This window comes from Sycon ciliatum, chromosome 7, assembly GCF_964019385.1.
Source record: "Sycon ciliatum chromosome 7, ocSycCili1.1, whole genome shotgun sequence".
Taxonomy (NCBI): domain Eukaryota; kingdom Metazoa; phylum Porifera; class Calcarea; order Leucosolenida; family Sycettidae; genus Sycon; species Sycon ciliatum.
The window spans coordinates 14,742,351-14,755,779 of NC_088649.1; the positions used below are offsets into that span (position 1 = coordinate 14,742,351).

The following is a 13,429-nucleotide window of genomic DNA, read 5'->3' on the forward strand; positions in this document are numbered from 1 at the left end:
ATCGATCGGGGCGAATCCCGAGCAAGTGCGCTCCGGGTGAGCGTGATCGTTTGGCCGAATCCGGAGTGGGTGCACATGTACTTGGAGTGGAATAAAACCACACCGACCCCCCCCCCCCCCCCCCCCACACACACCGACCCCCCCCCCCCCCCCCCCCCACACACACACCGGGAGTGGCTGGACCGGTGACGTTTTTTGACAGCTTTCACAGAATCGTTGTACGATATGCGTACCATTGGCGTACTACACCCGTGTTTTGTTCGATTGGGTGAGTGTTGCTCGGACCACACCAACTGCTTGCAACCAATCCAGTTTTGCCAATCGATGACACAAATAGCAAGCAGGAAACAAGACTAGAAATCTCTACCATGGCAATGATGCCAGCGAAACTTGACCCCCCCCCCCGCACATCTTGCTCAATAAGCCCATTTGCTGCGACCCACAGTTAATTGGGAACTCGTGGCCTGGCACGAGGAGAACATGGATGCAGTGAATGGGATTTTCGGTCTTTGACCACTTGCTGGTGAGCTGAGCTACTCACCTCCCACCGCTTTAGGAGCTGCATCAGCGCCTTGATCCTTGAAGGGTAGTGACGTTCCTACGGATTCGGAAAACTTGGTTTCCAGCCGAGTCTCACGCGAACCGTGAAATTTTTTAATGGCCTTATATACCCGACAAGCCTATGACTTCAAACCTCAAAGGGGTAGCGGCATTCGGTCCTGTACAGATTTTCCAGAGTTATGTGGTGCTATGGTTACGGTGCGTTGGTGGATGAAAAAAGGCCTATGACTGGGGGATAGTAGCGGGCTGCATAGGCTTTGTTTTGGCGAGATCTGCGCGAGCTGTTCAAAAGGTGCAAACAAATTGCTACGCACACAAGTTGCTCTCAAATCCGAATGCCCCACCGCCTACCCTAGACCGTGGAAGGAGGTGCCGAGTGCCGAGATGGACACTTCCTTGCCATCATGATTGTTCATGGGCGTAAAGGAAATGCCGGGGGGGGGGGGGGGGGGGGCAGCGATGTCCAAGACCATGTCCAAGACCATGTCCAGGACCAGGTGTTTCAGATGAACCGTTGCTTGACCGATACTACACTTCTGCGGAAACAGCCGTGTCTCCCCAGGAGCGTAGTATCTTTATGCTCAGCACTCTTGGCCGTGCCAGACGCTGTCCTCAAGATTAATTATATATTTTATTTTTATTCTTATTTTACTAGGGAATTCCCAACACGCGTCATCGCCTTTTTACAGGGAGCCCTAAGAAAGTCTTGATGGATGATCGAAATTCAGCAGGTGAATTAGAAAGGCGGTAATCAGGTGGCAGTGCATTCCACCGGTCAGCGGCTACGTAAGAAATTGCACTGAAACCATAGCGTGTGCTAGCAGGGGGTAAAACAAACGCACCAAGATTGGCTTGATAAGCCTCCACTGCAAGACAGTGAATATCAGTAAAAAAAATCCTTCGAGCCGGATTCAAACCAGCGACCTAAAGATGACTACACATCAACTGATGCGCACACTACAGTCTTCCGCTCTACCAACTGAGCTATCGAAGGCCACATATACTGCACACATTTCTAGGTCTTTTGACCCCCGCGATGGAGCGCGAGCATATCGTTGGCGCAATAACCTACGTGGACAGAACAATTAATATTTAATTATGGCAATAAAAAGGATCAACTGCACACTAATTCCATACACACACATCAAGACACGGGTGGTGGGCAAGGTTCCAAGAACGTTTTCTTGTGACTGTTATCAGTTGGAATGACATCACAGTTGCCTTAACGTGTGTATAGAATGACTCAATGAGTGCGCAGTTGATCCTTTTTTAATATAGATACAGCAAAACTTACTTCGTCCGGCGCCCACAAGCGCAGGTAATTCATAACGGCGTCCTTCAGCTCCACAACACTAACAGTCTGCTCCGCGTCGGCCACACTGGCGGCGGTGGTGGCGACATTCTCGCCTTCCGCTGCCGCGCTCGCGGCTCCGTTCAGTTTATCAGCTGCCTTGCCGTTGGGCTGGACTGAAGATTCAGCTGCTGGCGCGGTGCTAGAGTCTGATGCGGTGGTGGCTGCAGTGGAGACAGATGGTGCATCGCCGGCGCCAGCAGCCTGCGCCGATGCGGTCACGTTGTCAGGCGCGGCGCCGAGCGCGGGAGCGAGCGCCTCTGCCGCCGTTGCCGTCGTCGCTGTGACAGTAGTAGCCATGGAGATGCAGCCGCCGGTGGTGGTGGGGACTCCGACAGCAGAAGCCGGCGGCGGTGGTACACTGCCAGGATTGCCCCATTGTCGAACGACGTCGCTCAACGACAGGCTCCAGACGGAGTTGTTCGTCGCGTCGTAGCATAGCGCTGGGGCAAGAGCGCACAAGAGAACACGCGCACAACGACTCTCATCCCTGCTGCCTAACTCAACCTGTGCACGCACAAGCCACGCTCACCCGTACGCCCAGTTTGCCCACTGCTAAACACGAAGTTTCCATAATCCAGCATTCCAAACACTCCATGTGATGCAAATCTGACCATACTATCTCTTATTGGCCACAGGCCATCGTGAGAATAAAGATTCGAAACAACAGAATGCAAATAAGCCCATTGCGCAATGACATGGGCCGCGATCAGCTAAAACATGTCTTTGGGGTTTCGTAAAAAAAAGTTGGGAAATGACGGAAAAAAATGTTTTTTTGGAGCGCGTTCACTCTGCACTTCATTCGTGATGTGGCGATCATCTTCTCAAATTTTGTTCAAACACTTGTTCGGCGGTCTAGTTCAAGTAGCTGGCGAGCAAAGACTGACAATGTCCGCATCTAGTGATACTAGAGCAGCTCGCAGGGCCAGACGATCGCTGTGCATGGCCCAGGTTTGTTCAGGTGCCTGCAAGTCCGTGGCGGCGGGTCTGCAGAGCGACGCTGACAAATTTGTTGGGATCTCAGTGATGTTGATGTCGACAGCGAAGCTGAATCGTCCTCGTCGTCTCCAGTAGCGAAGAGGCACAAGTTGTGGGCTAGTACATAATCATTAGGCGGCGAACCGGCTGCCTTACGACGTTACTTGCGTTCAGCTCTCATGAGTCGTCTGACGCAGTCTCGGAAGCGCAGGCGACGATCGAAAGTGTCACTGCCAGAATCGAAAGAGTATGCAAGTGCAAGGCCGCCCGAGCAGCGTGTTGCTTTCCAGGAAGAACTTGGGCCATGCCTTTGAACTAATGTCGTTGACATGCTCAAGTCTGTGTCAACATCTTTAGTTCCGTTGTATTGTGCTCCGCCACAAAAGCCACAAAGTAATAGTTTGTCTCTTTGTGTCAGGCTGTGCGAAAACTGTCATTTTCTATTTCAAAGTATATATTTTGGAAGCGGTGTTTGGGGCACTTGTAGACTACTTTTCTGCTCTGTATCACCTTCAAGAGGTCAAGTAGGGTCCCAAGAACTGTTTCCTGGAGGAAAACAAAATTTAAAAAGTTTCACTCTAAGACATGTTTTAGCTGGTTGTGGCCCACATAGTTTGTACCGTGAACACCACACACAACCACCTGGGCTTGGTTGTGTGCAGGTGTTAAACAGTGCATTGCTGATCCCAGCGTACTCACATAACACCCCACACACAACCACCTGGGCATGGTCGTGTGGGGGTGTTAAACAGTGCATTGCTGATCCCAGCGTTCTCACATAACACCCCACACACAACCACCTGGGCTTGGTTGTGTGCGGGTGTTAAACAGTGCATTGCTGATCCCAGCGTACTCACATAACACCCCACACAGCCACGTGAGCATGGTCGTGTGCGGGTGTTAAACAGTGCATTGCTGAACCCAGCGTACTCACATAACACCCCACACACAACCACCTGGGCATGGTCGTGTGCGGGTGTTAAACAGTGCATTGCTGATCCCAGCGTTCTCACATAACACCCCACACACAACCACCTGGGCTTGGTTGTGTGCGGGTGTTAAACAGTGCATTGCTGATCCCAGCGTACTCACATAACACCCCACACAGCCACGTGAGCATGGTCGTGTGGGGGTGTTGAACAGTGCATTTAACACCCCACACAACCACCTGGGTATGGTCGTGTGCGGGTGTTAAACAGTGCATTGCTGAACCCAGCGTACTCACATAACACCCCACACAACCACCTGGGCATGGTCGTGTGCGGGTGTTGAACAGTGCATTGCTGATCCCAGCGTACTCACATAACACCCCACACACAACCACCTGGGCATGGTCGTGTGCGGTTGTTAAACAGTGCATTGCTGAACCCAGCGTACTCACATAACACCCCACACACAACCACCTGGGCATGGTCGTGTGCGGGTGTTGAACAGTGCATTGCTGATCCCAGCGTACTCACATAACACCCCACACACAACCACCTGGGCATGGTCGTGTGCGGTTGTTAAACAGTGCATTGCTGAACCCAGCGTACTCACATAACACCCCACACACAACCACCTGGGCATGGTCGTGTGCGGGTGTTAAACAGTGCATTGCTGATCCCAGCGTTCTCACATACATTACTGATACGACAACCTTCCATATTTGGCAATGCGCAATGGGCATATTACGGTACATCATCAATAGATTTTTTGGTATTTTTTGTATTCTATTATTTTACATGTACTTGGGGTATTCCCAACAGACCCTAAAGTCTTCTTACAGGGTGCCCAAGATCCATCGTGCAGTGGTCGAATATCCCATAGGCTGTGTCCACGCTATCTTTTCGTCGGGGCCACGTCTTCCCTTATGATTTTCATAGCAACATGATAACGCAACCCACAAGATTGCTGACATGAAACCCACCGGGTTTATGAGACTTCACTCCCGGTTTACCTGAGAAAATCCCGCCATACCTGGGATATCCTGGATTACGTTGGGAAATTCCGAATATCGGTTCACCGGGAAAATTCAAAAATTCGGTTCATCCTGCAATCCCGTTATGTCACTCAAATTTCAGGAAATGAACATGTCAACACACACGCACGCACACGCACACACGCGCACACACACACACACACACACACACACACACACCATGTACCATGTACCATGTATACGCCCGTCGCAAGAGAAGCACGCAAATCTGCAAATGCACTGGATGTGAACCCACAGATTTTCTCTTCATAGCAACGATAGCGGATCTGATTCTGATTGAAACAGATCAAGACAAGCGCCAGATAACTGTCTAATCCACACAACTGATGAAGCCATGTGAATCGACCCCCCCCCCCCCCCCCCAATGCACACCTGGTCTACACCACACGGAGTTCATCGGAATAGGACGGCCAAGACAGTTACCTATGCGTTACCTATGCACACCCTACACACACACGCACGCACACACACACGCACGCACACACTCACTCACCGAAGCTATCACGGTCGTTGGCGACCAGGCCGCAGAAGCTGAACTGAGGCCCCGTGACGGGGGCTGGAGCTGGAGCACCGTACCTCAACTGCACGGCACAGCATGGCAGACACCCGGCGATGGCGGGGGGCGTCGACGAAGAAGCACCACTCAACGGGAAAAAGGCAATGCTGGCGATTTTCAGTACGTCTGTGCGTGGACACAAACACACGTAACACAGCACAGATACACACACACAAACACACGTAACACAGCACAGATACACACACACACACACGTAACACAGCACAGATACACACACGCACACACACGTAACACAGCACAGATACACACACACACACGCACACACACACACACACACACACACACACACACACACACACACTTGTACTTGTTGCACACTGCCAAAACTGGTCACGTGGGTCTCCCCGGGAGAGGGGAGAGAGACTCAAAAGGAATCTTGGAAAGATGACTCAATTGGCTATTGAACCGCCCAACGGCCGACACCCCCTGAAATCCCCAAAACTCTGGGTGGACTTGAAAATGATCCCACTTATGGGCTCACCACACCTCAGTAAGTGGGTGAGGACAAGGCACACACACACACACACACTCATATAGAAGCCTGCAAAATTTCACCAAGAAAGTCATAGAAGCCGCGGCTTTTATACAAGACTTTACGGTAATGAGACTTCGGGGTATAAGGACACTTATCTGATGCCCCACCGAGTGGCGATATGCCCAAAGTTGACTGTACTGTTAATATACAAATTTTCGGCAGCTATTCAATTTCGGCTATATTCGGCACCGACCCAAAACGCCTAAATTAAAACACCGATGAAATTTTTCACAGCATCTGTCGCACTATACCATGCCCTCTACCCCACGCCGAACATAAATCGCCGCCGAAATGTCAAAAATTGTGAAGTGCCGAAATTTTGCAGCGCCGAAATTTTGTATATTTACAGTATGTCACACTTGTTTGATGGTGTGCAAGAAATATTGGAAATACGAATAGAAAGTCGTTTATTCAAACACCCCACGCTATAACCGATACCTACTGTATGACCGAGCGGCGACAAATTGAATAGCCAGAATGCGCAAATTGCACTTTTTGGCAATCGATTCAAATTTTCGCTCACGACTTCGTGCGGGCCAGCTGATTTTACATTAGAGACAGCGCAAGCGCAATGAGCACCAACAAATTTACAGAAATTAAAGTTGCACCGAAAATAACGTGTTATCGAGTGGTTTCACATCTTGGTCATGTGACCACATTTGTGCAGAAAGCGACCACAGTGGAAGCAACATGGCCGACATCACGTGAGACCCATAGATGCGGAGGTCGAGTGGAGTTCGAACCAGCATGGCCGACCCGTGTGGTCATGTGACAGACATGAACCCACTCTATACCAGCAGGGAACTACAGTCTGTCTACGAGCTTGAAACGGACATGCTCTTGCCCCCTTCCCCCCCCCCCCCCCTTTAAAATTTAGACCTAGGTTCAGCATGCACATAATAACTGATACGTTACTATTTATTCGTGAAGACTTGGGAACAGAAACAAAACATGTCATGAGAAAGAACAACAGGAAAAAGAAGCACACTCAACTAATCCGTGTGTGTGCGTGCATGCAGTACAACTATGACGTAATGAATATAGATACACATCACGCCCCTTCGAGATGTTGCGAAACCTGTGACAGCAACATATCTATCATAAATAAAACAAAATGAAGAATGAAAACAACAAAGCAGAGACAGCAGAAATTGACATTAGTGATCAAGAGTGTCAATCATAGGACTGTCCATGATGCGAACCAATGTTTAAACGCTGGGGTGGCTTGCGCTGACGTGCGCTGCGGCGGGACGGCGGCGGCGGGGAAGAGGCGTCAGCAGCAGCCGGTTGGACAACAAGCGGTGCAGGCACAAGTGGGCGATACGGACGCAGGAATCTGCGGTTCCGCCAATAAATGCGACCACTCGGCAACTTCACTAGGTAGTCCCGATGATTACCGACAGCAACAATGACCCCACGAATAGACCACTGCTTGGTGCGCGGATGCTGAACATCCACGTGGGTGCCGAGGCGAAGCTGCGGCAACGAGCGACGAGTTGACGACTTGTCTGTGACGGCATCGTCGGATGGCATGGCAGTCTCATCACGTGTCGTCGCTTTGGAGAGCCAGGATGAATCAAACTCCTTCCAATGTGCAATGACGAATGACTGGAGAGAGCGGCCATATAGGAGCTCAGCGGGGCTCTGACCAGAGGAGCCAGGTGTGTTTCGCCATTCCAGTAGCCCTCGGCGGAAGTCATCTGTGTCAAGATTGCCATTCACGGTTGTCTTGGTGATAAGACGCTTCATGGCTTTGACAGCAGCTTCGGCGTGCCCATTACTCTGCGGGTAGTGGGGAGAGGACATGACATGGTTTACCTGCCAGCGCTTACAAAACTCAGCAAACTTATGCGAGGAGAACTGGGGACCACCATCTGTACACAGCACAGCAGGAACACCAACATCAGAGAACCAGCGACGGAATGCGAGTATCACGTCATGCGATGAGGTGGTGCGGCCAGTACGCGCGACACAGTGCCAACCGGTCAAACGATCTGCATACACAAGGAAGTCGTGACCTTGACAAGTGAACAAATCGGCAGATGCACATTCAAACGGTAGTGTCGGGGTGCGGTCGTTCAGCAGGGGCTCAGCTGGCTGGGACGACTGGTGTTCGCGGCAAGCAGGACAAGAACGAACGAGTGTATCAATGTCCTTGGTGATACCGGACCAGTATACAAGCTGACGCGCACGAGACTTAGTACGCACTAGGCCTTGGTGTGAAGCGTGGAGGTTGTGCAATACCTGAGCACGCAATGATTCAGGAACAACAATGCGGTTGCCCTTCAACACAATGCCATGGTCGACGGAGAGATGCTCACGTCCATTCCAGTACGCACGTAACGGAGCAGGCAACTTCTGCTGGCGATCAGGGAATCCAGTCAAGATACACTCAATCAATGACTGGTACGTGGCATCTGCAGCTGCAGCTTCCCGCAGCTCTGCAACCTTGAGATTCGCATTCGGCTCAGTGTCCGAGTGCACCATGCAGATCTGAATGCTGCGGCAATGAAGCGACGGGGCTTCACCAAGCTCATCAGTGGTGGAAGGAATGCCAACAGGATTCCGGGACAGCGCATCGGCGAAGGCATTTTCAGAACCTTTTCGCCAAGATGCCTGCAGCTGATAGGCTTGGAGCTTGAGGCGTAATCGTAGAAGACGCGGGTTCTCGATCTGATCCAACGAATATGAGTTGATGATCGGAATCAGGGGCTTGTGGTCGGTGACTACTTCAAATGGCGCACCAGACAGGTAGATGCGGCATTTGCGCACGGCCCATACTACAGCGAGCATTTCCAACTCGATGACAGCATAACGTGTTTCAGCATCAGACAGGTAGCGGGATCCACACTGAATAATACGCCACTGATCATTCTGCTTTTGCCAAAGCACGAATCCGAGACCTCTTAGAGCGGATGCATCGGTTTCAAGCCGGAGGTCTTGACCAACTTGATAGAAAGCGAGAACCGGAGGGGACAAGAGAGCTTCCTGCGTCCGTTCAAACGCTGCAGTGTGGCTAGCGTCCCACATGAACTCACGGGAGGTCTTGAGCAGGCCACGCAGAGGATTGGTCAACTCGGCTAGATGTGGAGTGAACTCGCCACATTGGTTCACTAGACCGAGGAACGAACGGAGATCGGTTCTGTTGGCGGGTACTGGAAACTGGCGAATACCGGACGTCTTATCATCGTCGACGACCCAGCCATCAGGCGTGACGTTGTAGCCGCAGAAATGGATACGTTGCGTACCGAACACAAACTTGGCGGGGCTGAACGTGATACCATGCTCCCTGGCGCAGAGCAGAATCTCGCGCACGTGGCTGACATGCGACAGAAAGTCGTCGTCGTACGCTAGGCAATCATCGACTACCTTGCCGAGACGCGGGATGGCAGAGAACGCAGCATCAGTGCGCCGGTTGAACTCATCCCCAGCAGATATTAGACCCTGCGGGTTCCGTAGATAACGATATCTGCCGTACGGGGTGATAAACGTGGTGAATTCCTGAGCAGTGTCACTGAGAGGAATCTGCCAGTAGCCGTGCCTTGCATCGAGCTTCGTAAAGAACTTAGCAGAGCCAACTCCAGAGACAACGTCACGTGCCGTATGTACGGGATGCGCGGGACGACGGACTTGGTCGTTCAGCCGCTTGAAGTCAACTGTGAGGCGCTTCTCAGTGCTGCCCTTCTTGTCTACTATGACAATCGGATGGCACCATTCACTGGGCTCCGTCACTGGTTCAATAATCCCGTCGCTGACCATGCCGTCGAGCTGAGTCTTGATCTGGTCACGGAATGCATACGGTATTGGTCGAGCAGTGTGCACACAGGAAGGCTTAGAATCATGCTGTAGCTCAATTTCCATTGGCGGACCTTCCATTGGCTTCAGACCGGAATCCGAGAAAACGTCAGCGAACTCTTGCAGGAGCTGCTCACGTGTTCGCGCTAACTCAGCATCACTAGGATGAGCGCATGACGAAACAGCTGCACAGATCTTGGGTGAAGATGCACCCTCGTGTTCAGCGGTGAATTGGACTGGCCAATCAGGTGGGAGAAACTTCAGCGCACGCAATGAGGTATGAGAGAGCAGGGCATCGTGTAGACCCTTGTACACATGGATGACGGTTTCATGCTGCGTCTCACCGACTCGTAGAGTCGCACGTATCTTGCCCAGGTTGCGTAGCGGCTCACCGGTCACAGCCTGCACACAGTCGTGGTCGTCATCTAAGTTCTCGACGAACCCACCGATCTGCGTGAGGTGCTCCTCACCAATGGCATCAACGTCGCTGCCTGTGTCTGGTGTCCAGGACAGTTGGGATGGCTGATCCTCTGTTTGCAGCATGGTCGAAACAGGTACTGTGCGACGGTCCACGCGAGACGCACGCTGTAGCTTCAGCTGTCCAAGCTTGGCAGCAGAGCTAGTCTTCGGCTGTTTCTGGCTCTTGCACATTCGCTGAAAATGCCCAATGCCATGACAGGAGTTGCACTTCTTGCCCTTGGCAGGACATACAGATTTCGTGTGGTCAGAACGACCACAATTTGGACAAGTGGACTTGGTCGCACTTGACTTAGAGTCAGCTGGCTTGTGACGTTTCTGCTGCTTGTACGCCGACTGCTTGGCAGCACTTGCCTGGAGGCCAGGACTGGGCATGTGTGCCTTGGTGTGGTATGCTGCTTCCTCCGTCCGACAGAGGGTGACAGCCTGGTCAAGCGTGAGACCATGAGTTGCGAGCAACTTGTGTCGCGTCTCATCGTTCCGCACACCAATGACGACGCGGTCGCGCAGAGATTCCTCCTTGAGGGTACGGCCGAGGCCTTTGCACTGCGCACAGCAGCGAGCATCACACGTTCCACATAGGCTCTGTGACAAGAAGTCGCATGCACTTTGTAGTTCACACAGGGCTGTGTAAAACGCATCAAATGATTCTCCAGCTTGCTGGACACGCTGGTAAAACTCTATGCGGTCCAACAGTGGGTTACGTTGCCGTCTGATATACGCCTGAATGCGCTCCAGCATCAGGTCAACGTCAGCTGAAGCTGGTATGCAAATAATATCCTCTCGGATAAAACGTCGCAGCTCCTCATCGAAACACTGACGGAGTGTTGCCACTCTGGCCTCACGAGCCTGGCTGGCCAAATGCTGGCAAACACTAAAATCTCTCCAGCTTTCAACGAAGGAGTGAAAATCAGCCAGCGTCGCAGACGACAATAAGTGTGGGCAGGACACACTGTTCACTGGCCGTGGTGCTGAGGTCTGTGGATAAAACGTCGCAGCTCCTCATCGAAACACTGACGGAGTGTTGCCACTCTGGCCTCACGAGCCTGGCTGGCCAAATGCTGGCAAACACTAAAATCTCTCCAGCTTTCAACGAAGGAGTGAAAATCAGCCAGCGTCGCAGACGACAATAAGTGTGGGCAGGACACACTGTTCACTGGCCGTGGTGCTGAGGTCTGCGAGGTGGACAGAGCTGGTGCTGAGGGCTGCGGAGTGAACTGAGGCTGCGATGGTGATAGCGACCTGCTCTGAACATTCTTGAACAGATCTTGCATCGCCTTATCACGAGCCTCAGCTGCACGCATCTGCTGCTCCATAAATTTCATCAGGACACCCATTTGAGATTCCTGCTGTCGCTCGGTCGCGGAGGACAGGTCAAATCCGGTATCGTCCTGTGATTGTTCCATTACGATTAGTCACTCGTCCACGAGTACGAACAAATACACTACTAAAATAATTCAACTGAGACAGAGTTTCGATCGCGGAAACTACTACTTCATACGGAAAAAAACAACTGGGCCCGTGCAAACACTACAAGGTGCGGACACAAGGCACGGACACAGGAAAGAACAAGTTCACTGCGCCATGATACGTTACTATTTATTCGTGAAGACTTGGGAACAGAAACAAAACATGTCATGAGAAAGAACAACAGGAAAAAGAAGCACACTCAACTAATCCGTGTGTGTGCGTGCATGCAGTACAACTATGACGTAATGAATATAGATACACATCAATAACCATGAATGACATGCACCAGCCATCATACACATATGCGGCCGCGCACCCCCCCCCCCCCCCCCCCCCACCCCTAAAACGGGGACCAGGTACGCCCCGGTGACATGCTCTTACCAACGGGCGGCTCAGGGACACCGTCGGGGATCACCACCAGCTGCGGATGATAGAGCACCAGGGCCAGCATGTGCCCGGTCGTGAACAGGGGCCCCCTTCGGACCGCTGCCACCATATTAACGTTCTGAATCAGCATGGCAGCTGTGTCTGTGCCTGTGCAACACAGGGAAACAAAGGGAGAGAGTGAGAGACTGGGAGGGAGGGGGGGGGGGGGGAGAAAACTGCTAACATAGCTCCCCGAATGTAAGTCGCACCTTTTTACACTCAACGTCAAGGGCAACGAAGAGGGTGCAATTTCCAATCGAGTGCAACATCCTGCCTACGTGACTATATTGAAACAATACGGCTCGATCCTGAAAAGCCGGGTGCGACATAATAATCAAGTGAGACCAAGAGCGAAATAACCCCCAAAGAGTGCACAGCTCTTTATTATGGAGTCTCTGACGGCGAAAACTCATCACGTGTCTCAGATACGTTTGTACTACGTACAAACGAAGGATAGCATGAACGCAATCCGAATGATCTGCCATGATTATGCTGGGGATTTACATACCCGCAGCGAGTTTCTGCCAGAGAGTGCTTTTTTATTACTGCGCTGCTTGCTAAACGGGCTGGAGACGTACAACTGCTGCGACACTACAGTGACCTAGCCAAAGCCGGCTCGGCCGGCATTCTGCAGGCTGAGTACGTAGCACTGGCTACTCAGGCTCAGTACTAGCTCTTCACTCAAGCTCAAATGCACTTGAGTATGCACTTGAGTACGTCAGTAAAATGTAACAGGTCAACAGGCTATTGCAGGAACCTTAGTACACTTCTGATGGTGTTTCAAGCCATCATTTCCCAATCACGCAACTCGCAAAGGCAAGGTTTTTTTCGAGCACTTCAGAGTTTTCAACAAGATAGCAGCGACTTTGTAGGTGTAGCTTCTGTGACACCCCCCTGTTCGACTTGCAACTGCAATACTGCGACGTTGAATGACGCTTCGTCAGAACAATCACCATTCCATTCTGACTGAAAGCTGAAAGCGCGACATCGTGGCACTGCAGAAATTTCATGATTTGAAAACCAGATGGATTCTACGGCATTACTTCATGGAGAACGAACTAATAACAAAGACGATTCATTCATTGTATGAAAGGAAATCTCGACCGAAGTTTTTTTTTTCTTTGCAGCAAGATAATGACAATCGCTTTTGCAGAGCCTCTTGGTAAGACATAGGCAGTTTGTAGGCATTTTAGTCGTTCTTGTACGCATTCGACCTTCATGCCAGTTTTCTACAACTATGTTGACCTGGAAAAGACGAAAATAGTATGGACCCGCTGG

General features: G+C 51.4%; 1 protein-coding gene and 1 non-coding gene across 2 annotated transcripts in view; both read right to left on the minus strand.

The window, feature by feature from the left end:
• The window catches only part of LOC135821072 (uncharacterized), a 78,579-nt gene that overhangs the window by 53,371 nt on the left and 11,779 nt on the right, over positions 1 to 13,429 (minus strand). Inside the window, exons 7-9 of the mRNA XM_065334136.1 lie at positions 12,107 to 12,259; positions 5,365 to 5,553; positions 1,856 to 2,355 (exon numbers count right to left, since the gene is read on the minus strand). Coding sequence (XP_065190208.1) covers positions 1,856 to 2,355; positions 5,365 to 5,553; positions 12,107 to 12,259 — 842 coding nt within the window. The remainder of the gene's footprint in view (positions 1 to 1,855; positions 2,356 to 5,364; positions 5,554 to 12,106; positions 12,260 to 13,429) is intronic.
• Positions 1,458 to 1,555, minus strand: Trnay-gua (transfer RNA tyrosine (anticodon GUA)). Its single transcript has 2 exons — positions 1,519 to 1,555; positions 1,458 to 1,493 (listed from the first exon to the last, which is right to left on the minus strand). It is a non-coding gene; the product is annotated as a tRNA-Tyr (tRNA).